At 53.8% G+C, this 26,628-nt stretch overlaps 1 protein-coding gene across 1 annotated transcript; it reads left to right on the top strand.

The window, feature by feature from the left end:
- The first annotated feature begins 12,159 nt into the window (after positions 1 to 12,159).
- On the top strand, positions 12,160 to 25,774 carry Slc2a10 (solute carrier family 2 member 10). Its single transcript, XM_005325234.5, has 5 exons — positions 12,160 to 12,317; positions 19,479 to 20,753; positions 21,308 to 21,430; positions 22,704 to 22,839; positions 24,278 to 25,774. The coding sequence occupies exons 1-5, from the start codon at positions 12,308 to 12,310 to the stop codon at positions 24,354 to 24,356; spliced, it is 1,623 nt and encodes a 540-aa protein (XP_005325291.1). The 5' UTR covers positions 12,160 to 12,307; the 3' UTR covers positions 24,357 to 25,774.
- Positions 25,775 to 26,628: the final 854 nt, after the last annotated feature.

Genomic DNA, 26,628 nt, shown 5'->3' with positions numbered 1-26,628 from the left:
AGTTTAATAATTTAATATCATCTGATCTTGCAAAATCCTTTTACTAGTATGACTTCTGTGTCTAAGAGAAATCTAATTCTGTTACTTAGGGCTGGATAACCATACTAGCAAACACCAAGCCTACCTGTGTAGGTTAGGAATATCTGTGGGCCTTAAACTAAAAACTACTCTGGCAGTTCCTTTTGATAGTTACCAGGCATTCCTACCTAAGAATCTCTTTTGCAGCCTTCAGTTTACTTATTGTTGGAGGTTACATTTAACTATTATCATTTAAAATGTCCAGGAATAGCTGTGTTTTGGCTTTGACTGTCTTTGCTAAGTGTTTAAGATGAAGCAAGTCAAACTGACTTTGTTCCCATCTATTGTTAAGAGTCAGCTGAGTCTCTGGGAGTCCTTGGGAACTTCACAGCAGCTTCTCAGTTCTGCTAGTGCCATTTGCGCTAGGATGGGTCCAGGCCTTGCTTGACCATGTGGCTTCCCTCGGGAGCATCAGGGATGTCTCCCTTTTCTGATGACCCTCCTCTTCACAGCAAATGCACTGATTGGCTTTCTGTCCTCCACTGGTCTCATTAATCTCCCTGATCAGGAGGTTATGTGGCCTAGAGTTGCAGAGCCCTTTGGAGAAGACCCTATCCCTGATTCAGACTGACTCAGAGGGCAAGAGCCAAATATTGGTTTTCTTGGCCCCTTTAATTTAACTTTAATTTTAAAACTTAATCTTAAACATCTAGCAAATAAACTTCAACAGCCTTATATTAAGAGTACTGGGCTTTAATGTCTATCTCTCTATCCTGTAGGTGATAACTCCTTATCTTAAGTTAACCCAGGTTGTGAGTTCTTAAAGCAGTACCTCTTTAAAACATTAACAGGCAATCCTTAGACCATCTAAAAGCAAACTACAAAACAAAACTAACTAGGATAAAAACATTTAGTTTATGTAATAGCTACCTTGAATTCTGGCAGAGTTATACATTATAATTCCCTGTTTGAAATCCTGGCAATCATGACAAAAACCAACTTTTGGACACAACCTTAAATGCACTGAAATCTGGCCTACTTCTTTCATAGTCACTTTCACATACAGTGAGATGGGACATAGAGCCTTATCTCAAGGTAGGGCTCTTCATGCAGTCTCTCTTGGCAGAAACAGACACACTTGACAAAAACGGTCTTAAATACTATAGTTCTGAAGCTGATCTCTGCTTTTTAGACATCATTTTACAAAGCCTACATAAATTGTTGTGAACGTGAGCAAACACAACATAATATCACATCTAAAACATGAATTAAAGAAAGGCTGAAAGCTTTTAACCTTTTGTAGAAAAGTAGCAAAGTACTTTGGTGTTTTGCAATAAAACCTTTACATAGATTAGGCTCTCATTAAGCTCTCATTAACTTAAAAATACATTTAAATTGTATCTCTGTAAAAAGTAACATGGAACTTTACATAACTTATTGATAACAAGTCCAGTTATAGAACACAAATGATAAACTTCCAACATGTTTTTCTTTTAAGCCTAAAATTACCATACAATTTGAGAATACCTGCTTGATATAATGCTCTTTCTAAAGCTTCTACCTTACAGACTTGTATATCTGGAAGATATGAACACATTAATGGCACCAATTACATTGATGTTTTTATATTAACTAAGTTTAGCTTTTAAAGAAATAACATAGCACAATTCTCTAAAACAACAGCACTTGTTTAACCAGCTGTTTAATTTCTTTAAGATTACTTTGCTAAAAAACTTACACTTATAACCAACTTGCACAGACCTTCTTTATCACTTACTTAAACCCTCTTAATTCCAGAAACACATTTTCCCTCTATTAAATCCATATCTAGAACCTTCTAGTTTCTCTTTCATCTGTTAACCTCCTTCTGTTCACATCTTGAAACAATACTTGTAAACCTTTGAATCTGAGCAGATTATTTCATAGACAATAAATTTATTAGGGCCTTTTTTTTGAACACCTAGAATAACTTATAAGCTTAATTTAAGATCTCCTTTTTTAATCTAATTACCAAATTTAAATTGAGCCATTTGAACCACATGAATCAAAGATATTTGGATCCATTTTTAATTTTTCATGAGCGCTCCTCATCTGTCAATTGTCATATCACTGCATGATATATGGACATACACACAGACATACCGACACACAACACGTAATACAAGTGTAACACATAACACAAAAGGCCTTGCAGATTTCTCAGGTGAAATCTCATTGCAATGTTAAAAAAAAACTCCAGTTGATCAAAAATAGAACTTATCAGAAAAACATTAACTTCTCTGTAGGATGAAAATCATGAGCTCAAAAGAATATAGAATCTAAGAAAAGGCAAAAAGTCCTAGAAAAAATTGACCGGCCAGTAGTTAGTAAATGCCATACAATTTACTCTTTGGTTTAATCTAGTTTGAGTTCCCATAAAAAGACACTTTTACTCTTTTTTTTTTTTTGGGCCTGAGCTCCAAACTGCTTCTGTTTGCATATCAGCGTAAGCCCTGGCTGAGGTCTGGAAGGACCTGGAAAACCGGAATTCTGAGCAGAAATTTCATGCCTAAGGCATTTTAACCATAAGTTACAATTTTCAGGTTTGGAAGTAGAAATAAGATACAATTTACAAAATTTCATCTTTATATCTTCCTACACTAGAAAAACTTGCTCACACAAAACTGAAAATAGGATCTTTCTTGATAATATAAAAGCCACCATCAGAAGAAGTTCCTTCGGGATCATTGAGCTACTTTCTTTGTTCTGAAGTTCCTAAAGTACATTAAATCACCTGGAAAAAATCCACACGCTACCATGTATATCTAAAATTTCCAAGACTGTTGCTAATTAATGTCATTTTAGTAAGCCAGACCAATGTTTTAATTCAACACTTTTCCTAAATCCTACACACTGAGAGAAACAGATACCAAATCATAATTTACTATCCTTGCCCAAATCAATGCACTGTATACCTAGTGAAATCTCTTTAGGCTACCCAGTTCAAAAATTGATGAAAAAATAAAACAATGATTGGGAGTTACTTGCCAACTTGGAAGTAGAGTTCTTTTAATTTTCTATTCTAAGTATTTAAAGTTCTCTGGTATGAACTATCTGAAATCACAAACTAAACAATTACCTAACCCTAACTTTTAACTGCAAGATTGTGCAATGCTTGAGAAACCCATTCAGATACCAGATTGTTACAAAAAAGCACATTTAGCCAAAATCATCCAAGAAACAATCTATAACCTTTAAAACAGACCAGATAAGAAAATATCTCTCCAGGTTTTGAACCTTCATTTAATTATGACTCCTATCAGTGGCACCTTAGATTTCCCCATGAGTGGACCAGATGTTCTCACATAGGGGCAACTATAGGTGTAAAATCAAGGGTCTCAGTGTGACTGACTTTACTGCATTTAGGTGGAGTAATTCTTACAGTGCAGGGAAATTATGAGGAAATTTCCCCAAAGCGAAAATGGCTTTGGCAGCTGCTGGGAATTCCTCAGTTTCCCCTTCACTTGCAGGATTAGCTCCTTTGAATAGATCCAATCCCAGGCAATCTGGCTTATTTCCTAACCTTCTAGTAGAGTCAGTTTTTAATCTGCCTTAGGTTTTGAAGGGGGAAGGGTGTATGTATCGGCCCAAATTTTTCTCTAATTCTTTTTCCTCAGTGAGTCCAAGATTTTTTCTCTTCATGGCAGATATCATAGCTAAGTCTACTTTACACTGTTGGCATAATTTAGAATTTTCCCTTAGAGCAAAGAAAATCTGAACATACAGCACCTCACACCATTTCCTTTTTTGTAAACTTTATCAAACTGTAAAAAGATATTTTCCTCTGGTGGCCAGGTTTCTCCATCAGAGAGTTTGTATTGAGGCCAGGCCAAGAAAATGAGGCGCTTGTTCTTGAGCGTCTGAGGTTCAAATTTATCCCAATTTTTCAATACGCAGGCTAGTGGTGCACCTAGCGTATTGGAGAGAGAAGCTCCTGTCTGAGTGAGGAAAACAGGACTCAGGCGCCCATGCTGCGCCGGAGAAAACTGTTCTCCTTAGGGACGTCTCCCTAACCTTGAGCTTCCTAAACGGTCCAGAAAACCCGTCTCTCACCTGGCTTTGCCAAGGGGTTTCTGGTCTCCTTTAGCAAAGTGCTAGGGTCTCAGTTTGCCCTGTGCCAAAGACCCTGGGAGGATTCAGACTTAAGGGCCTTACTGCTTTCCTCCCGGCCACTAAAAACCCATTGCAAAAGAGAATCCTGTGCTCTTTATCGCCTTTGCTCTGTAGACTAGCAGATTACCGGAGGAGTTGATTCTAAAAATGCTTCTCTTAGCAGCTTAAGGAACACAGCTCATTTTAAACATTGGGCGGTAAAACAGACTATTGAAAGTTACCTATGCACCTTAGAGAACCTGGGCAGATTTTACTAATTATCCCATGCCTTTTTCTCAGTCCTACAACCTGAATTGCTAATGTTTCTGACCTGCGAAGGAAGGGAAGCATCCAGGAGGAATGGATGCGGGGTTGGGAGTGTTGCATGGCCCATACGGAGGCAAATGTAATTGGAGCTTTCCCTCAGTGCCATTCATCTACCGATCACCCTAGATACCCCTGAGGGCTGTCGGGAGAGGGCTCAAGAGAAAGGAACCTTTGGAAACGTCTGAGAGTAGCCCAGACCGGGATTCCGCAGTTGTTCCAAACTCCTTCCTCCACCTCCACGCATCCGAGGCAGATCGGGATTCCGGACACTGTGTACTCACGCCAATTGCTCTCCAGGCCCAGACAGAAAAGTTGGAAACGGCTTTGGCAGAACCCAACATGCCTGCTCTGTACCGAACAGGTGATTGAGAGCTGCTTAGGCCGAGAAACCTCTCACCCGAGTCTTGTAGAGTGGCGGCTGCACTAATTGCGTTTAAGTAGCCGACGGGTGCCCACCTTACCCTCCAGAAAGAAAGAGAGAAAGATGCACCTCAAACAGACATGGGGTGCGTAGAGAGGCGCTTACCTCGGTGTAGAATATCTCGGTGGAACCTCCAATATGTTACCGCTGTTGACCGGTGACGAGTTCTTGCTCCCCGATGTTGAAGAATAACACCAAAGAAGCACGCCGAGGCAAGGTCAGAGTAGAAATTAGAAATTTATTAAAGGACAGAAGAAAAGACTTCTCCCGGAGGAAGAAGGGGACCCAGAAGGTGGAATCCGTGGAAGTGCAGTTGTCTCCCCTTTTTATAGTTCTTTCAGTGATGGAATGTAGGTTGGAAGGCCTGAGGGGTGGGACACAGGTGGGCCAAAGAAGTAGTCTGAGCAGGAAGGACTTCATTATCACTTCTTTGTGATGGGCTATCTTCAAATCTGCTGGGGGCTATTCATTAATACTTCTTCCAGGTGGACTTTGGCCTAGGGCCTTTTCAGGACTTCATTAACATTCCATGAGTTGTCCTGTGTTTTCCCTGAGTCATTCCCAGCATGGCCTCCATTTTAGATTTCACTGGTATTAGACCCGATTTACCTAACTACACTGACTACCTAACTTTAAATCTGGCTTCACCACCAGGGACTGTTGGCTCTGCTGTGATAAGTGCTTTATTAGAATTAAATAAGTCATTGATCCCAAGCTGGGCTTGTGGGCAGCAGACACTCTCCAAGTGTGCACTTTCCTCCCTGCCCTTCCCAACAGTCAAGGGAGCCCTGTTTGGGAATCCTGAGGAAAAGCCCTGTGGTCCAGGTCGCTATGACGCCAGCATCCTCGCTGTCATTCACACACACCACAGGTTCCTTTCAAACGTTAGACCATTTATGTGGGCACAGTGTGTCCAGCACATTCCATCAGCCCAGACTAATCAAAGCTAGAATCAGTTCTATTTATAGCATCTGGTTTCTCAAGTTTGTGGTTTCATGGTCGTAATTGTTAGTGTCCACATAGCCATCTCTATGGATACCAAGTCTATCTGAAGTCCTTTTCAGAAATCTGTGCAGACATATTCATAGAAGCCAGGTTAGTTATGGCCCGATGGGGTCTGACTTCTTTAAAATCAGTTAAACCTCCTTCAATGGTGTAATCCTGATTCAGCTCATGAGGCCCTGCGTGGAAGTCTCCTCCAGACCCTTCTCCCACCAAGGCCCCCTGCTCTCTGCTCTAGGACCCCTGTGCTGCCCTGCAGCTGAAGCCATGCTCCCTCTCGCCCCTGCCCTCTCTCTCCTGAAGGTGCTCTCCCTGCCCCTTGCTGCCTAGACCCACGGAGACATGGTTCCATTCTTAGCTCGGTGGCACCCAGGGAGCCCTTCCTGATCACCGAGGAGAGCAGATCCAAGGGCGCTGGTACTCGCACCACCTTCCGGCAGTCATGGGAGGGTTCTTCACAAGGAGTGTGTTAGGGTTTAGATCTGGAATGTCCCCAAAGCTTGTGCACGGGAGGCTTTGTCCCCAGTGCAGCAATGTTCTGGGGGTGGGGCTTTGGGGCAGGGATTGTGTCACAGGGGCTCTGGCCTCTTCAATGAATCAGGCCACAGGGGGACTTGCAGGTGAATGGGCAACTGAGAGCTGGTGGAAACCGCAGGAGGCGGGGCCTGGCGGAAGGCAGCAGGTCCCTGGGGTGTGCCCTTGGGGACTACGTCCTACCCTGGCCCCCGTTCCAGCTGCCATTGCTAAGTGGCTTTGCTCTTCCACACCCTCCGCGCCCAATGTTCTGCCTCACCACAGTCCATGGTGGTGGACCAAGTGACTGTGACCAAGTGACTGTGAGCCTAAAGAAATCTCCCCTGGTTTAAGGGTTTTTTTTGTTTTGTTTTGTTTTAACGGTCATTTGGCCATAGTGACAGAAAGTTAACGCAGGGTGTTACTACCTCTGTGCCCTGGCCTGCACGGGTCAGCAGAGCAGGGGCCGGGAGAGCCTCCGAGGCCAGCGCTGCTGTCAGCCCACGCCAGGGCAAGTGGGGCCAGCCCGGCACTGGTACTTCTGTTCCCAGAATAATGCATTGTGCATTATTCATGACTGTGTTGGTGGCAAGTGACAAAAACAAGTTTAAACACAAACTGGAATTTATTTTAGGCACAGCAAGACCCAGGGGCTCACCTCATGTCTTTGGAGTTTGTGTCCGAACACCCCCAACGCCACTCTCCTCACGGTGAACCCGCCTCTGCGGCTCCGCGGCCTCAGCACGTGGGACAGACCCTTTTTACTAGTTTCCTGTAGTTGCTGTAACAAGTCCCCACCTACCCAGGGGCTTAAGGCAATAGTCCGGAGGTGAGAACGGGCTTGTGGCGCACAAAGAAAAGCAGGGATCAAGCTGGAGCTCAGGGGCCCGGGTGCGTGTGATGAGCAGAGCGGAGGGAGGGCGAGGCCTCTCCAGTCTAGGCCTTGGGAGGGATCAGGAGGGAGGATGGGTTTCATCCCAGTTAACATGGAAATAGCAGGAGCTCTAGCAGGCTTCCGGGAGCAAGGGCAGGGTCAGCAGCAGGCGAGAGGAGAGCTCGGCTTGGCTCAGGTGGAGTGGACCAGGACATCTGCCAGAGCAGAGAGACTCCCTGAGGGCTGTGGCACTGGAGGGCAGCAGCTGGGGGCTGGGAAGGGAGACCCAGAGCTCTGCGTCAGCTCGGTGGCCTTGAGGCATCGCCCATCTGAGGCTGTGTGGCCCTGGGCATCCACGTGGAAACAGGTGAGCAGTTGGATGTGAGCCCGAGTCCTGGAAAGGAGGCAGGCTGGAACAATGCCACCAATTGTCAGTCAAGACATACACACAGGCTTAGCCCTCAAGGGGGCACAGACTTCTCCAGACTCTCAGAGCATGTGGCCCAACTCACACTAACCCAGCCTACCGGTGGGTACAATGCACTCTCCCGCAGGGACCACGTGCCAAGGACACAAGGACACAAACTGGTATTTTGGCAAAGAAACAGCATGGAACAGACCACCAGGGAGTTCTGACGGTAACAGCTGGAACACGAGGACAACATGGTCCCCACATTCTTTGTTCCCTCCCTGGAAATCGAGGTGGGCTTGTGGCTGCTTCGCCCAGCGGGTGGCCGAGTAGCACTGTGTGACTCCTGAGGCTAGGACACTGGACCCTGGCACCCGCAGCCTCCATGCTGCAAGGAACCCAGGCTCACCCAGGCCACCCCGATGGCCCCAGGGGGTGGTCCTGAGACTGGAATTTAGAGATTCAAAGACATGCTGAGTCTCCAAAGAGAAATGTCTCTGAACTCCTGGAATACAGAACAGACAGCTAGGAGCCACCCGCGTCCTGGGCCAAGTCCTCGCCTGAGGCTTGCAGGTTGCCAAAAAACAGCAAAACTGCAAGGTGACTGCAAGCCACCTGCAGGAGCCCTGCTTCGGGGAGCGTGTACATTGAGGCTTTGGTACTGAGAGACGGCCCAGCCTCCTTATAATAGTAGGAGAGACACAGGAGAGACGCGGAGGTAGGAAGGAACAAGATTAGAACATGTGAGGGCCCTGTGCAAGGCCGGGGACCAGCCCTGAACCGCCCTGGCTCAGCCCCTCCTTCAATGTCCCCCAGTCCCACCACAAGACTGGGTATGTCTGCACAGATGATGGTGGGGGCTGATCTGCCCCTATTAAGGCTTGGAGGCGGCCAGAATCTCTCCTGGGACCCGTGAGCCGTTAATTGTCAGGAGCTGAGCTATCAGCCGGGATCATAGTGACTTTTATTTCATGTGATCTTGGCAGACTTTGCTTAAAAACTCAGTTCTGACTGGTGTTCTGAGTTGAAAACCTCTTACTATAAAAAGCCCATTCATTCACCTGAGCTCTCCTGTGGAAAAAGAGTCTCTATGATCCACATTCCCTTTATAAAGCCACTTTTCTGAACTGTTGTTATGAGACAACTTCCGAACCCAAGCTGATTTCCCCAGGGGAGTGATGTGGCTAGAATTCAGGGTTGCCAGGTCAATAAAGGGGGCCTAGTTAAATGTGAACTTCAGAGCAGCAACACCGGACCCACTTTTGCTATAGAATTGGTGGATGCTTCTCTGAGACTGGCATCTGGCTGGGCCTGCTATTGGTTGTCGTCTGTGCTAACTCTGGTGACCTTCCTGGAATGACATCAGGCAGCTCTGGGAAGATGGATCAGCAGAGACAGATGGAAGCAGAGACCCAGGAGGAGGGGCCAGGCTGGGATTCTGTGGCAGGGGGTGGGGCTGCTCTGGACTTTAGCAGGGGGAGTGGAGGAGGGCATGCTGTAGGGGTGGCTGGGCTAGAGGAAGAGGGTAGAACCAGCACTTGAGGAGGTGCTTTGTACCTGGGTTATACTTGGAGATCTTGATGACTGCTGTTCTCTCTCTCTCTCTCTCTCTCTCTCTCTCTCTCTATATATATATATATATATATATATACATACATACATACATATATATATATACATATATATATATATAATATTTAGTTAGTTGTAGGCGGACACAGTACCTTTATTTCATTTTTATGTGGTGCTGAGGATCGGACCCAGTGCCTCATGCGTGCCAGGTGAGCGCTCTGCCGCTGAGCCCCAGCCCCTCTACCTTCTTTTTTCTTTTCTTATAACCATCTATATCTCCCTCCCAGCCTTCCTTCCTAAAATCCCCTCTCTGCCTTATCTTAATTGGTTGCTCTTATCATCAACTGATTCACTGCCTGCTTTTTAAATTGTAATTAATTAATTTGGGTACTGGGAATTGATCCCAGGAGCATTCCACCACTGAGCTACATTCCCAGCCCTTTTTGCTTTTATTTTGTTGAGGTCTGCTCTCACTGAGTTGTCCAGGCTGGCCTTCAACTCCTCCTGCCCCCGTCCCCCCAGTCACTGGGATTACAGGTGTGGGTCATAGTGCTCAGCTCCTACCCATCCATAAAGAACACCAGATGTTAAAGTAGTACATTTTCCAAACAAGACTGAAGGAAGCCAAAACCTAGTCACATTTTGATATCTTTTTAGATACATTGTGACATTTTTCTTTTAAAAAGTCTTTATTAAAATATAATTACCTACAATAAACTGTACATATTTGAAGGATTTGACAAATTCTCACCTACATATACACTTGTGAAGCCATTATCACATCAAGATAAAGCACTTAACCATTATCTAACACACTATGTATCTTTCTTGTTTATTGTGTTTTTCTTGCTAAAATGAGCCTCTGTGCGTGGAAGGTTTTTAAAACCCCCTTTATTCTCTCCAGTAGCCCCAGCACTCTGGTTCAGGATCGACATCTGGAAGGATGCCTAGACGGCAGTGTCGCTTTGTAATAATCGTTGCAGGATTTGAGTCCTCCTCTTGTCCACCCAGGCAGTCAGCTTGCCAGACTTCCTGGGTTTTGCCCCCAACATGTACTCTTACCAAGAACATGCACTGGGGCTGTGGATCCCGAGTCTGTGGAGCTCACACAGGCGTTGAAATGCAGTGAGTGGGCATAAGGCAACGTGGGGCGGCGGGGACTGCGGCTCACTGAAGAATATGGAGACCGCACAGTCAGCAAGCTACAGATGGCTGCCTGTTCTGTCCAGAAAGTTTTATGGGAACCCAGTCATGCCCATTTAGTTCCATATTGTCCACAGGTTCTTCTGCCTAGACAGTGGGGTTGGGCAGTTGTCCCAGGGAGGATGGTATGGTCAGCAAAGCCTGAAATGGCTGCTACCTAGACCTCGGCAGAAAAAGTTTGCAATCACTGGTGAGCCTCACAGGACGGGGGGGACACAGCCCAGCAGGGCGTGGCCAGGTAGGGATGTGGGGCCAGGGCTAACGTGGGAAAGTGAGCTTTCCTGATTTTTTTTTTTAAATGAAGGCAAGTAATATGATATTTTATTAAAAAACAAGAACATTGGCAAAATTATCTTACAAACTGGATACAACTCAGAAGTCATTTGTGTCCATATCAAACTAGGGGCACTGGACGCAGGCAACCTCAGCAAAGGTTCCCGTGTGTCCCAAGCACTTCCCAGAAGTGCTAGAGCCTGGGAACCTGAAGGGGTCGTTGGAAAGAGGTGATGATGTGCCAGACAGCTTCCATTTGACCCTCTCTATTTGTAGTAGTCAGCTCTGGTTAAAAAATAGCCACATAATAAACAACAACCATCAGGGACACATAACAATATTTACTTATTCCCCAAGGTCTGCGGGGGCCTCTGGTGTGTCTAAGGCTCCTCTGTCTGACGTGTCTCTCGCCCTGGAGTGAAGATGCTCAGAGCTGTGAGCGCCAGAGACTCAACTCAAAGTGACTTAAGCCAAAAAGAAATGCATTGGATCCCACGTGTTAAGGTGCGGAGGTGTCCAGTCTCAAATGGGCTCAGAAGTCTTGTTCTGTTTCCTCCATGCAGGGTTCCCACTCAGACAAGGTGGCTGGGAAGCCTCCGCTCAAATTCCCACAGTTTTCTTTCTTAAATATAAAATTCCTCTTTCCAGAGGGAGCTGGGCCTGGGATGCTCCAGTATCTGTGCACCAGGGCCCAGTGGGCAGCTGCTAGGGAACTGAGCGGCCAGACCCCACCCCTGGAGGGCATTGTCCCACTCTGCTCCTTCCTACATGCAACCGTCAACTCTGCGCGCCTCTACTGAGTGCCGACTGTATGCTAGGGGCTCCTCCAGGTCTAGAGACTAGAAAAGACAAGGAAATGGGTCCTCCCCAGAACCTCAGAAAGGAAGGCAGCCTGGCTGACCCCTCCACTTCACAGTGAGACCCGCTGGAGAAAGCCACCATGTCCCCTCCACGCGGACCACCTGGCCTCAGCTCCAACAGCCCCTCCTTCAGCTGAATCTCGGGTGCCCGTGGCCATGGCCGTCTTCAACTCTGGGCAGCCTCCCGCGGAGCCGTCTCTCTCTGGCGGTTCAGTTCTTTCTCGGGGTCCCTAGAAGGCAAGCTCCTTAAGGGCCCACCCAAGCCTCGTGGGCCGGGCACGGGGTGCTGGGTGTCCAGCCTCCGTGTGGAATGACTGGTGGCGTCCCACGTGGTGTGTGAGGGTCGGGGTCAGTGCAGGCGCCGTCAGGGGTGGACGCAGTACCGGGGGTCTCCTGTTGGCGGGAAAAGCCCGGCAAGACGCTGCCGGGAGGGTCTTCCCCGGGAGAACTCAGGACGGGGACCCAGGGAGGCCAGCGGGGCGGTCCCAGCCTGGCCCTGGAGGCGGGGGCGGTCCCAAGCTCCCCTCCGTCCCGCCTCCAGGCTGGGGGGCCTGGGCCGGGCGACGTGGCGGTGGCGCAGGGTGGGGAGAGGGCGGGACGCGGCCCAAAGCGCCGGAAAGTTTGTGGCGCGGCGGCGCCGGGGACTTGGGTCCCGGGGTCACGCGCGCGGCCCCCAGTGTCCCCAGCTCGCCCGCCGAGTCGCGATGGCCATGGGTAAGTCGCGATCAGGCTGCAGCGGGACACTGTGCACCTCGTCGCCGCACCTACCCCCCCACGCACCCCCCTTCGGCCCTTCCCGTGGCCCCGACCCACCCGGGGTCGTCCCTCCGGTGGCCGCCCGCTGGACAGCAGGCCGCTGGCTGGGGACTGCGCAGGGGCCTTGGCGCCTTCCTCCCATCCTCCTTTCTGCTGGCCGGGGGAGTGGCTGGGGGTGCTCCTGCCTTGACACCGAGTGCCCCTCCGACAGCCCTGGTCACCCAGGCAAGGGACGCGGCTCCCTTCTGAAGGAGAAAGTCATTGGTCAGTTCCCCGAGCACCCCTGTGCTGGACACTGCTCCCGGGCTGGGGTCCTGCCCTGACTGGCTCAGTGCAGAGGAGACGGGAGAGCCCACAACAGGACTGGGGCAGGCAGGGAATTGCCTTGTCGCTAAGGGGCCTGATCCTATGGCCTCCTCTGGGTTCAGCAGGTTGGAAGGTCAGCCGTGGTTGGCTTTTTAGTGAGCATGGACTGTGTGCCCAGGCATAGGGGCTGGCCATCCCCGGGGAACAAAATGGACAAAGCCCTCTCTCCTGGAGTGGACCTTTGGTTGAGGAGCGAGATAAATAAGATGCTGTGGGCAGCAGAAAATGAGGCATCCAGAGCTGGAGGCCTTGGAGCTGAGACCTTGGAGGAGGCCTGAGATTTGGAGGAAGAGCTTCCCCGTGGCAGGAACATCAAAGGCCCTGAGGCAGGAAAGGGCTGGTGTGGCTCAGGCCAGTGTGGCTGGAGCGCAGTGGACAGGAAGGGAAGGGGTGAGAGGATGTCAGAGGGTGAGCAGGGCCAGTGCCCCAAGGGGAAGTTGGGATTTTATTGCAGATGGCATGGGAAGCTGGAGGAGGGTTTAAGCTGGGGCAGGGGGCATGACATGAATTCTCTCTTAAAATCATACTCTAAATTGTTCAATGGAGGCTGAGGCTCTGAGGTCGGCAGGCACGATAGGTATTGTATCCTATGTAGATAGAGGAGGCTCAGAGAGGGTAGGTGCGTTGCCCAGGGTCACACAGCTGTGGAGAAGAGAAACTGGGGTGGAACCCCAGCAGCCCGGCTCCAGTTTGCACCCCTAACCATTGCACCACCCAGCCTCCTATGCACAGAGCAGGGGCACAGCGGGCGACCAGCCATAGCTCTGACTTCAGTGTCCATCTCTTCACATCCACTGCACACTGCCCTGGAGTCCAAGGCCCTCCCTAGGACACCTGTCCTGGCTCCGCCCCCTGGCTCCTGCCCTCCTGACCCTCCTATTAATTCAGCAACTATTTACTGAGTGACTGCGGTGGGCAGAGCCAGGCCTGGGTGGTGGAGGCCAGGGTGTGTCCAACCTAATCACCCGCCGTCTCCACCCTCCCCGAGCTCCCAGCATGCTCTGTCTATGCACTGGAATTAGGACTGGGTCCAGCCCCAGTGCTCTCTCTTGTCACGACCGAGGACAGTTTGTCACCTTCTCTGACCTTCACATGGTCCCTTATAAAATGCTCTTATCAAAGGGCGGCCATGAGAGCTGTGAGAAAACCCAGCGCTCAGCTCCGCACGGGGAGGTGGCTGTGAGACCTCGCGTTTTCTCTCTGCGCTGGGCTCTGGAGTCGGATTGCACAAGTTCAAATCCCTGCTCGGTCACTTACATGCTATGTCACCTGGGCAGTGAGCTCACCCTTGTTCCTCGGTGGCCTCGTCAGTGGCATGGGAATGACAGTCAGCCTGTGTCCTAGGGCTGGCAGTGGGGCGGGGCATGGATGGCCCAAACTGAGACACACACGTGGGGACCTGGGAGGTGGCAGGTGAGCAGGAGGGTAATAGAAATGTCCCCTGGGTGTGGGGGGGAGCTGGGGATGCTGGCTGGGACCAAGGGGAGGGCGAGCGCTCAGGGCAGCCTGGGGAGGGCCCTGGGTGTCGCACTGAGGACTGGGGTCTGCTCCTGTAGGTGGGGTAGCCATGGAGAGCTTAAGGAGGGCTCGGCCTTCCCCAGTCTTCCTGATGGCCCTGACACCTTCCTAGATCCGCGGGACTTTGCCACCTGGGTCCTGCTCAGAGCTTTCTTTCCTGGGCCCCGCACCCTGCTGTCTCTCCACTCGGCCTCTGGTTGGCCTTTCTTGCTGGGTGGTCACCACCGCAAAGCTCTGGGCTTGGGCACGAAGTGGCCCTGACCCTGTTGCTTCCCAGCCGTGAGCACACGCGGGGCCTGGGTTTCTGGTCTGTAAAATGGACCCTCGCAGCACCCCCTGGGCCCTCACGGGGCTGCACTGACCCCGAGCTCAGGCACGCCCCTGTCGGCATCACCCTGAGTCCATTTGGTTCCTGCCGTCCTCTCCCCACCCCCACCCTGGTCTGCCACTGATGTCCACTGGTGTCGGAGAGCCGCGGCGTTCAGCCTGGCCTTGGCCTGGGGCTGGGCTCCCCTTGCCCTCAATCAGAGCTAGGAGACGGCGGTCAGTCCTCCCTGGGCCTCCTTTCCTCCGGGTCCTGGAGGAAGCTCCCCACGGGAGAGGGAGGCCTGGGGACCAGGGAGCTGGGGCCAGGGACAGGAGGGCTGAGCAGGGACCAGGCAGCGGTTCTCCAGGGTCTTTCCCAACAGGAAGGGCAGGGCTGCCGGGGAAGGGGCAGGGGTGTAGGGGAGAGGGTGAGCAGAAGGGGCCGAGTCCTACCCCATGAAACTCCTCCCTCTGCACAAAAGTGCCGCCCAGCTGAGAGGGCAGGGGAAGCGGAGCCCTCGGTAAGGCTGGAGCCACCCGGGGTGCAGGCCGGCCCTTCCACTTCTGACCTCAGGCAAGGCACTGCCGCCCCGGGGTCACCAGTTAGTCACTCCTGGATAATTCAGAGGCACCCCTCATAAGGCTGGGGGAGGATTAAAGAAGGTCTGAAGCTTCGCACTCAGGGCAGCACCCGGTGCGGGGAACACCTTGGGTCCGCCTGGCTGCGGTGCTACCACGCTTCTTATCAGGCCCTGAGTGGGGCTGGGTGACAGACCTGCTGCTGGGTTACTCCAGGTGCTTCTAGAAAAACGTCAGCGCAAACGTGTGCTTTAAAAATGAGGAGTAACCTGCACAACTGCGCTGTCAATACGGTAACCACCAGCCACCTGTCAATACGGTAACCAGCAGCCACGTGGCTTGTTTTATAAGTAAGTTAATTAAAATAGAAAATGAATTCCTCCATGGCGTTAGCCACCTTCCATGTACTCAGGGTCTGCATGGGGTTAGTCACCACCCTGCCCCATAGACAGAGAAGTTTCTCTCATTGGAGAAACTTCTAGTAGAAGTGCTGCTCTAAGAAGAACAGAAATGGAGCTGGGTTTGGTGGCACACGCTTGTGATCCCAGCATCCCCACCACTGAGGAGGCTGAGGCAGGAGGGTTGCAAGTTTGAGGTCAGTCTCAGCAACTTGGCAAGATTCTCTCTCAAAATTAAAACTCAGAGGGACTGAGGATGCGGCTCAGTGGTGAAGCGCCCCTGGGTTCAACCCCTGGTACCAAACAAAAAAACCCAAAGTGTCAGGAGCAGGTGCAAGCGAATCCGTAACTGTCCTAAGTGAGCTTAGGTTCACTCTTTTAAAGCAAAGACCCTTCTACTGAACTTGAACTTGAAAATGTTCAGCTCTCTGCTGTTTTCACAAGAGACACATAAAGGATGAGCCCAGATCAAAGGTGTTGGGAGACAGTGGTTGGAGACCGCAGAGACCCCTAAGGCAGGGCGCCCCCTCCATGTTAAATGTGGTGCCTGGGGAGCCTGTAGGGACAAGATCCGTCCAATCGCCGCTGCTGCTGGTGCCTCACCTGTTGACATGCCTTGGCCTCCTGGTGCCTGTAGTTTTTCAGTCACACTCCCCAGAGCCTCACCTGTTTTCTTAGCCCTGTCCAAACCAACTCAAAGTTTAATGATCAACTATTTGGATTTTTTCTTTTTTGGGGGGTACCAGGGATTGAACTCAGGGGCACTGGATTACTGAGCCCCCTCCCCAGCCCCATTTTGTATTATTTAGAGGCAGGACTCACTGAGTTGCTTAGGGGATTGTTTTGCTGAAGCTGGCTTTGAACTCTCGATCCTCCTGTCTCAGCCTCCCAAGCCGCTGGGATTACAGGCGTGCGCCACCACTCCCAGCTAACTATCCTGATTTTATTTCCTGTTTTATTACATCTGTTTTTATATTCATTAATTCCTCTTGTCCTTGGGTTCATTTCATTCTAATTTTCCTAGTCTGAATTCATTTATTTTCAGTTATTTTGGAGGTTCTGACGAAAAGTTCTAGTTTCCGTAATTACCTCCCACAGTTTTTGTTATGTGGAGCTTTTATTCTCATTCAATTCCAAATAGGTAGTTATTTCCACTTGATCTCCTCTTTATGCTAAGTTGTTTAGATGTGTATTTCTAATTTCCACATGTGCAATTGGGAGTGTGTGTTGCTGGTTGTTTTTCTTTTTCCTCTGGATGAGAAATGCATCATTTTAAAAGAGCTTTTCTGCCTGCTGCCATCCCAGCAGCTCGGGAGGCTGAGGCAGGAGGATCACAGCTTCAAGGCCAGCCTCAGCAAGTTAGTGAGACCCTGTCTCTAAATAAAAAAGTGAAAAACAGGCTGGGGATGTGGCTCAGTGGTGAAGTGCCTCTGGGTTCAATCATCCCTGGTACAGATCAAAAAAAGCTTGTCTGCCAAGCCAGGAACCGCTGCCCGCCTTGCTTTTGGCCACCTCCCCTTGCTCCACAGGGCGAGGGGGGATGAGCTCCAGTCCCCACAGGTGGCTTTCACAGGGCAGGGGCGTCTGGAGATGGGCGAAGGAGCCGTGGCACAGCGAGCCTGGTGGTCCTCCTGTGCGGCTGCCTGGGCTCCGGGGCTTTTCTCTCCCCGACTCTCCTAAGAGCTGGTGAGAAAGCATTTATAAGCCCCGTGAGATGAGGACACGGGGGTCATGGAGGCCACCTGCCCAAGGTCGCACAGAGCAAGTGCTCCCACTGCCCCAGGCTCCGAGGCCCGGGGTCACTCGGTGACATTCACAGAGCGTTTCCACGTCCCTGTTGGATGTGTGTTCCCATGGGCTCTGGTCGCGGGCAGCGGGGCGTCCTGTTCCCATTTTACACAAGAGCAAACTGACACTGAGCCCAGGGGGCACCTGGCTCCAGGCAGCTGGGGAGGCCAGAGTGCCCAGAGGGGCTGCGGCCGCCCTTAACAGCGCACAGATGCCAGGATCCCCCGGGCCGCCAGGGGCAGTGACGGAAGATGAGCCCGCCACGCGGCACAGAGCCCGCCACAGGTCAGACCGTGCCCCACGGCGGCAGGGTTCCCGCTCGGTGCCTGTCCAGCCCCAAGGGGGAGAGGAAGCACCTATTTCCTGGGGCTTCAGGGCATTTGCAGGCTTTTTCTTCTTTTTGAGATTCTTGTCTTTTTCGTTTTCCATCTTTAACCAATGGTCCATTCAGACATACATTCACTGAGGACTAAACGCTTCACAATTCAAAATAAAGAATTAGAGTCACCCGCGGGTGAGGGGTCCCTAAGGAGGGGCAGGCTGCCTGGCGCCCTCCTGGTTTCCGCTGGTTTGTGTGGTTTGGTTTCGAGGTTCCAGGGAAGGAACCCAGGTGCTCTACCACTGAGCCACATCCCAGCCCTTTTTAAAATTTAAAACAGTCTCACCAAGTTCCCAGGCTGGCCTCGACTTGCCTTCTCCTGCCCCTGCCTCCCTGGTAGCTGGGATCACAGACGTGCAGCACCACCTCCAGGTCCGCTGCTTCCCACATTCACTTACCACATCCTGAAAATTCTCTGCTTGAGCTGAGGGCCATGGCCCGAACCTGTCGTCCCAGCTCCGCAGGAGGCTAGGGCAGGAGGATGGCAAGGTCGAGGCCGGCCTGGGCAACTTAGTAAGACTCTTGGGGAAAAAAAAAATCTCTATTTTATTTTAAAGGAGGAGAATGTTTGGATTGTTAATCTACTAATTTTTAAAAGATGGACATTGAAGCAGATCTTTTATCAATGCATCCATGAACTCTCCGGAATCTCTTCCTAACATTTACTGCAGTGTCCTTTCCTCATTTCTATGTATATTAAAACGACTTGGGAGGCCTACAGGTTCCTCAATTAAAAAAAAAAAACTGGAAAAGAAGAGGTGGATGGACCTCAGTGGCCACACCCCCTCAGGTAGCATCTGCACAGGACAGCAAGAGTAAAACTAAAAATAGATCACCCCACTCCCAGCGCAAGCCACCAGACACCACCATCCGCCGAGAGTGAAACCCGTTCCTGTCCTGGTGACCCACAAGGCCCCACGTGCTCTGCCCTGCCTGCTTCTCCCCTCATCCTGTCCTATCTCCTGCTCGCTGGCCTCGGGCCGCTCTGGCCTCCTTGCTGATGAGCCCAGTGATCAAAGCCTTCATCTTCTAGCCATCCCAGCCCTGCCTCTTACTTGCTGTGTGACTGTAGGAAAGCTGCTTAGCCTCTCTGCACCCTGGAGGAGGATGCTAATGGTACACTGTGAGACTGATGGGTACACAGCTCTTGAAACAGGGGCTGGCATTTAGCCAATGTCATAGGTAGGTTCCAGCAGTGAATATTCATAATCGCTCAAACACACCTCGAGCCCTTCTGACCCGTGTCCCCTCGGTCTGCCTGCTGTTTGCCACACTTTCCCCATGGCCTTCACCCCCACTTTATTTGGATCTCTGCTCAGATGTTCCCTCCCCAGAGGGGCCTGAGCTGACCCTATTTGAATTGATACTCCTCTCGCACTCCCACGCCCGTGTCCCTGCTTTGTCCGAGACATTGATCGACCCTGAGGTCACATTATGAACTGATTTCTCTTCTGCCTGTTTCTACTAACACCTCGGTCCTTGGAGACTCCGCTGATTGCCAGCCTCAAGGACAGGGCCTGGCATGTGGCAGATGCCAGACAAATGAATGAGGATGGGTGGACGGGCAGACGGGTTGGGGATGGGTATCTGAGGAGAGGGAATAGGGGAGGGGTGGATGATGGGTGGGTCAGTCGGCAGGTGCGTGGGCGAGTGGGGGGTAGATACTGGAGGAGGGGACAGATGGCCAGGCGGGGTGTGGATGGAGGGCTGGCGGCCCGAGGGCAGGTTGGACTCAGGTGCTTTGGCAAGACACCTCTGAACCCCCCTTTCCCCTTTGTCTTCCAGGCCGGGCCCCGCCTGCGCTGCCCCTGTGTGCCTCTGTGTCCTTGCTGGGTGGCCTGACCTTTGGCTATGAGCTGGCGGTCATATCGGGTGCGCTGCTGCCCCTGCAGCTTGACTTTGGGCTGAGCTGCTCGGAGCAGGAGCTCCTGGTGGGCAGCCTGCTGCTGGGCGCCCTGCTGGCCTCCCTGGTGGGGGGCATCCCCATTGACCGCTACGGCAGGAAACGAGCCATCCTGGGGAGCAACCTGGTGCTGCTGGCCGGCAGCCTGAGCCTGGGCCTGGCGCGCTCCCTGCCCTGGCTAGTGCTGGGCCGCTCGGCCGCCGGCTTTGCCATCTCGCTGTCCTCCATGGCCTGCTGCATCTACGTGTCAGAGCTGGTGGGGCCGCGGCATAGGGGGGTGCTGGTGGCCCTCTATGAGGTGGGCATCACCGTGGGCATCCTGTTGTCTTACGCCCTCAACTATGCCCTGGCCAGTGTCCCCCGGGGCTGGAGGCACATGTTTGGCTGGGCCATGGCACCCGCTGTCCTGCAGAGCCTGGGCCTCCTCCTCCTCCCTGCTGGTGCAGACGAGACTGCCGCTCACAGGGACCTCCTGCTGCTCCAGCGAGGTGAGGCCACCCAGCTGGGCCCTGAGAGGCCACGCTACACCTTCCTGGACCTCTTCAGGGCCCGGGACAACATGCGAGGCCGGACTGCCGTGGGGCTGGGGCTGGTGCTCCTGCAGCAGCTCACGGGGCAGCCCAACGTGCTCTGCTACGCCTCCACCGTCTTCCGCTCGGTCGGCTTCCGCGGGGGGTCCTCCGCTGTGCTGGCCTCCGTGGGGCTCGGCGCGGTGAAGGTGGCGGCCACCTTGATGGCCGTGGGGCTGGTGGACCGTGTGGGCCGCAGGGCCCTGCTGCTTGCCGGCTGTGCCCTCATGGCCCTGTCGGTCAGTGGCCTGGGCCTTGTCAGCTTTGCCGTGCCCGTGGACTCTGGTCCGAGCTGCCTGGCCTTGCCCAATGCCACCCGGCAAGCTGGCCTCCGTGGCTCCGACCTGCTGCAGGACTCAGCTCCACCTACAGAGCCGAGAGCCGGCGGGGACCCACCGGAGCCCGCCTTGTCCGCCTCTAAGAAAGCCAAGAGCCGTCCAGCAGGCAGAGATGTCCCCACCCCTGCTCCGCCGGCCCTGAGCACCCCCGCGACCCCTCGTCCCCTCTCACAGCCGGCGGCGCTGCGCTGGGCCGCCCTGGTCTGCATGATGGCCTTTGTGAGCGCCTTCTCCTTCGGATTTGGCCCAGGTAAGGGGAGGGTCTGTGCAGGTCAACCCGGAGCTGCCCGGCAGGCAGCGGGAGGCCCTGTCAGTCTCAGGGGCTCTGGAGGTGGGTGGCCCACAGGGTCAGGGCCCCTCCCTGGCTTGCAGTTGTGCCTCCCAGGGCCTGGGCCTAACTTTTTGTTAATATATATATATATATATTAAGGTTTTCCAATTAAAGTTCAGGGCTTGTAAAACCTGGCTCTGCCCCTGGATGGCCCAGGCAGCAGGGTTTACTTGGCAGGAACTTAGTGAATGGGATGGGAACCGATCATCCCGGTTCCCCCAGGACCTCGCCATCTCAGCACTGAAGGTCTTGTGTCCAGGAGACCCCTCGTCCTGGGCAGACAGACATCGCGGCCACCCTGACGCGATTCTTGCAGTGGTGTGGGGTGCAGATGTGTGGGGTACAGATGTGTGGGATACAGATGTGTGGGTGCTTGGTATCAGGAGCCTGACGTCCGTCCCTGGGGGCTGCCTACTTGGCTGCTGGTGCCAGCCCCGGCCTCCGCCCAGAAGCCCTCCTGCTCTCCTGTCTAGTGACCTGGCTGGTCCTCAGCGAGATCTACCCTGTGGAGGTCCGAGGGAGAGCCTTTGCCTTCTGCAACAGCTTCAACTGGGCCACCAACCTCCTCGTCAGCCTCTCCTTCCTCGATCTCATTGGTGAGTCCTCTGGCCTAATCCCTCCGCCCAGTGCCTTCTAGATGCAGGGACAGTGTCCGCCAGACTGGGTCAAAGCGCCCATATCTGTTGGTTGTAAGTGACAGAAAACCACCCAATGCAGCCCAGTTTATAAGCAAGAGGGAGACATTTGTCTTAAGTTGCTGAAAAGAAGGGGGAGAGCTGATCCCCAGGTGCCAACGGTGGTCAGCTGTCCTTCCCTCCCTGTCGGCTCTGCCCGTGGCCACCTGGGGGCTTCGTCCGGGCAGGCGGCTGCCTGTGGTGCAGATGGCCGCCAGCAGGCCTCCCCGCTTGGCAGCCCAGGAAGGGAAGCCTTTCCCCGTGGCTCCTGCAGCTCCCGGGACCGACCCTCACTGGCCCAGCACGTCCGGGGCCACCGCTGTGGTGTTGGGGTGCCGGCTCCTCACTGTGGGCCCACGGGGGGATCTTAAAGCTCACTTTCCTACTCCCCGAGGCCAAAGGCACAGCCAGCTCGTGGAGCCGTGGGGCACCGTGGTGGCAGAAGCTCCGCACGGTGACCGTCTCCCAGCCCAATCTAGGGGACCTGGGCTCCCGTCCTCTTCTCCGGCAGGCAGCTCTCTGTCTGGACTGAGAGGAGAGGAGGGGCGGGGAGGGGGCTTTTTAAGGCCTGTGACCTCCTATGACCATCCGTGTCACAGATGGGGACTGTGCTCCCAGGTCCACCTGGTCCTCAGAAGCTGGAGCCGCCCTCCTGACCACTGCCCAGCGCCCCCCTCAGGAGAGCGGGTCCAGCCCTCAGGGAGGCCATTGCGGGAGGCGTGGCTGTGGCTGGCGGAGGAGGAAGTAGCACCCAAACATAATCTGTGCTCCCTCCTAACCGAGAGCCGTCCTTCATGGCCGGCTTTCTCTGTCTGTCGCTGACCGGATCTCAGGACTCCAGGTCGTCCCTGTCCTGGTCATTGACCCTGGGACCCGCCTCCTCCCAGGCTCCAGGAGGAGAGGGGCGGGGTGCTGAGCCCCCTGCAGGCAGGCATTGGTTCTGTGGGCAGCGCCTGAGTGAGTGGTCTGTCCCCACATGCCGTCCCCCGCTGCGTCGTGGACGGCCAGCCTGCCTCAGTTAATTCTTGCTTCGGGTGTTAACCTGATGGCCCATCGGCCACTCTGCAAAGCCACCACCCAGGGCCTGTGCTCGGGGTGAGCTGACTCTCAGGGCTTCACCTGGACACAGGGAGCCCAGGCCGCAGGGCCAGGGCGCTGGGCTCCCTGCCCACTTCCACCCACCCTCTGTTGCCAGGTGCCATCGGCCTGTCCTGGACCTTCCTGTTCTACGGACTGACGGCTGTCCTCGGCCTGGGCTTCATCTACTTAGTTGTTCCTGAGACCAAAGGCCAGTCCTTGGCCGAGATAGACCAACAGTTCCAGAAGAGTCGGTACGAGGTGGGCGGGCAGGTCTGGGGAAGGGGCTCCTCCAACTGTGGGCCCAGTGCCCAGGACAGAGGTCAGAAGAGCGCAATCTCTTTGGTGGTGCTGGACTGAACCCAGGGCCCTGTGCAGGCAAAGCAAGCACCCTACCAACTGAGCTATGTCCCCGCCCAAAGAACAGTGGAATCTTAGGACCACAGGCTCTTAGAGTCATGGAACCATGGAGAAACACAACACTAGACTGTGACTTTAAAACTGCTAGCGGGCTTCATGTGTGCCTCCAGCACACACCGTGGGGTCCTTAGGGCTGCCAGGCCGTGTTAGGGGTTGTGGCTGAGGCTAAGAAAGGCCAGACCCTGGGCCCCTAGAGCTTGCGTCTCATTGGGGGTGGGGGGACAGAAAGCAGTGAGTCAACAAAGGCACCATCAGTGTTTTAGCCGGCAATGTGTGACTAGAAGAAACTGGAACAGGGCATGTTCGCCACAGAGCCAGACTGGAGGAAAGGAGGACAGAGGAGGTAGGGGCTATGGCTAGGTTTGAGTGTAGGTCAGAGGGAAGACCTGTGTGAGGAGGCACAACTTCAGGTAGAAGGAGGAGGCTGCCATGTAAGATGAAGGAAGGAGCTTTCCAGGAGGAGGGGACAGCATGTGCAAAGGCCCTGAGGTGGGAGCGTATCTGGCCTATGCTAGGAACCAGGAAGCCAGTGTGGCTGGAGCAGAGGGAGGGAGGGAGGACGAGTGAAGACTGATCAGCCAGACGGGAGGAGCCAGGTGTAGGAAGGTCTTTAGGTCACAAAGGAGAGTTCAGAACCTTAGCACTATCTTAGGCTGTTCAATTAGAGAAGGGTAGACATGGAGTGTGGGAGGCCCCGGGAGCTGCGGTCCTAAGCATGCTGGGCACGCCTCCCTGTTCCCTCTGGGGCACAGGGCCGTAGTCACCAGCTGCTGATGCCCATGCTGTTTCTGCCCCAAAAGATGTTTAAAACCATTCTGAGCTAAAACCAGCTTCTTTAACTGCCTGCCAAGCCCCAACCTAGTCGGGCTCCTGAAACGGGAATGCCGGACAAGTGACCCGCCCTGTGCCCAGCCCAGAGTGCTCTCTGCCAGCTGCCCATCAGTCCCTGGGGGTGTGTGTGTGTGGCGCGGGTGTCTGGCTCTGTCCCTGGGGCAGGAGCGTCGTGAATGCTCCGTGATGTTCTGGGGTCTCCCTTGCCCTCACTGCTCTTCCCAGGGCCTGGGGCAGCCCAGGGCACTTCACGGGGTCAGCAACCTCGGCCTGGCTGTCGGGCGAGCTCCGGGAGGGTCTCCAGCCGGGGAGGGCAGGGTCGGGCTCAGGCCACCTGGAGGGAGCTGCTGGGGGTCCAGGGGAGACAAGTGGAAATGCAGGCGGAGGCAGGGCATGGAGACCCCCAGGCTGCCACCTTTGACCCTCTCCTCTCTCTTGCAGGCTCACCCTGTGCTTTGGCCACAGACAGAGCCTGGCTGGCGTCCAGTACAGCCGCCTGGATGTCCCTGTGGCCTCCTGAGGAGTCCCCTGCCTGGCCATGCTGGGGCGTTGATGTCAGAGACCGTCTCCGCTTCCTGCCTGCGGGGCCCCGGAGCACAGGCCCCAGGTGTCCTCGAGAGTCCCCCTGCCCCAGAGGGGGCCGTGTCTGCGGGGGGAGACCCCCAAACCGCTCGTTTCGAGTGTGGCACCTGGAGGGCCCTGAGGGTCTCCCTAGCCTCCGTCCCCCCCCCCCCCCCCGACTCTGCCCACGTCTACACCATTTGCCACGAGGGGGTCTGGGGAGTCTGGTTGCGCTCTGGGCCTTGCTCTCTAGGCTGCAGATCCTGGCGGGAAGGGTATCCTGGAATCGCCCCTGAGTCCCGTGGAGGAGACCCGATCTCTGCTCTCTTCCCATCTGCCTGGGAGCCAGGGGAGGGGACGCTGGCCCTGGGCGCCCATGTCTCTGGCTCTGGCCCCGGGTATTCCTCATTCACCACGACTCTGCCTACTTTACAGGAGGCCCGAGTCTCGTCCTGGTCCTGGTCTTAGAGACACTATCACGACCGCGGGCCTCAGTTCCCCACTCGCGCAATGGGGGGCCTGGACCTGGATCTAAAATCTCTCCTGACCCCAGTGGCCAGGTTCTAAGAGCCCTTCCGACTCGCTGCGCGGCACGGGCTCTGCCCTCAAGTAGCCGTGGCTCGGGGGACGTGGGTTCCAGTCAGCAGACGGTAGACAGGGTTCCACAGCTGTGCACCCTGAAATCCAAGAGCCAGCCTGGGGCCATTCCAGGGTGGTGCAGGAGAGGCTCAGAAGGACGGAGTGGGGCCCACAGACCTGGATGTCACTGGGTGTGGCCTCCGCTTGGGCAGCTGTTGACCTTGAGTAAGTGACAACTCCCTCAAGCCTCGCTTCCTCATCTGTGAAACCGGGCAGTCGTGCCCCTGGGGGTATTTTTAACCCCGTCCCCCTGAGAAGGGTCTCGAGCGGGCCCCATTCATCCAACCTGCGGAGCTTCTGTGCCCCAGGCCCCCCTTGGACACGTTGTCAAGGGCCAGGTTTCAGGGCAGGTCAGATGCGATGAGCAGGTAGCCGGGGCCAGAGGTCACTTAGGGAGGGACTGACGGGACAGAGCTCCCAGATCCGGGGAGCAGGGCACGAAGGAGAGCAGAGGTGCGGTCTCCACGCTGTGCGTGGGTGCCCGCGCCCCACCAGTTGTCCTTTCTTCTCTGTTTCTAGATGTCTCCCTCAGATCCAGTGCTGAGCCAGATCTGGTTTGTTCACTTTTAACAACATTTTGTTAAATTGTCAAAGAGTTTTCCAAACTGGTCATTTGTAAAAATAAAACAAATGAGAAAATATCGTGTTATTAAAAATGATGATTGAAATTATTTGAACTTATAAGCAAATCTTATTAAAAAGCAAAGTCACTAATATTCAAAACTCATCACCTCCTAATTACCTGGTTCCGTGTTACTGTTAATGTGTCTGATAGGGTTGGAGGGGAGGGAGGAGGGCAGAGGCTGAGGGAGAGGCTGAGGGAGAGGCTGAGGGGAGAGGCTGAGGGAGAGGCTGAGGGGAGATTCTTCCTGGGTCTGCATGCTCCTGTCCCCTCGGGTGCTCATGCTGGCCCTGGGCGTGGATCCGCATCCCAGGTCAGGGTGGGATTCAGGGTTTTGTGGATTTTGCGGAGCTGAGAGCCGCGGGGCCACCTTTGCACATCCGGTGCTCTGTGCCGCGGATGCTCTTCCTGGGATCTCTCCATGGCTCCCGCTGGTCCTCCATGCACACCCCGCTGAGATGCCACCTCTTCAAGGAGGCTGCCCCGGCCACCCTGGCTTCTCCTGCTGAAATGTAGGAGAGGCCTGCCTCTGGCCGCCCCGTCTCTCCTGGCCCTTCCTCTTTTCTCGTCCCCATCACTAGCGGCCCTGTCTACCACCTGTCTCCTCCTCCGTGTGTCCCTCTGTCTGTCCTTACTTCCTTTTATCCTCTCCCTCCTTTCTGCTTGATAATGTCACCAGAACGTCAGCTCCCTGAACAAAGGGACCTCATCTTGTCATTGCTTTGTCCCCAGGGTCTAGAAGTGCCTGAGCGTGACATGCATCTGAGGGGAAAATAAATCAGGATCATTGGCTTTAAAATACAAACAAAAAGCAGCCCGTGTGCCGTGTGTCATCTGTGTCGCACGATCTGGCAGATAACCGGAGGGTTCTAGGCGCTGCGCCCACATTACAGAAGTGCTGTGTCGGACCAGGGCCTAGCAGTGGTCCTGGGGCTGCCGGGAGGAGGAGGGCTTCCCAGCACAGCCCTGC

The sequence above is a fragment of the Ictidomys tridecemlineatus genome, chromosome 5 (genome assembly GCF_052094955.1).
Source record: "Ictidomys tridecemlineatus isolate mIctTri1 chromosome 5, mIctTri1.hap1, whole genome shotgun sequence".
Lineage (NCBI taxonomy): Eukaryota > Metazoa > Chordata > Mammalia > Rodentia > Sciuridae > Ictidomys > Ictidomys tridecemlineatus.
Note: the sequence above shows the minus strand (reverse complement) of the source record. Positions and strands in the feature narration are given on the sequence as shown.

Excerpts from the sequence above, each read along its gene's own strand:
- Slc2a10 (XM_005325234.5), top strand. Across the intron at positions 21,431-22,703 it reads CTCCTTCCTCGATCTCATTG|GTGCCATCGGCCTGTCCTGG; the intron begins GTGAGTCCTCTG and ends CTCTGTTGCCAG. Across the intron at positions 22,840-24,277 it reads CAACAGTTCCAGAAGAGTCG|GCTCACCCTGTGCTTTGGCC; the intron begins GTACGAGGTGGG and ends TCTCTCTTGCAG.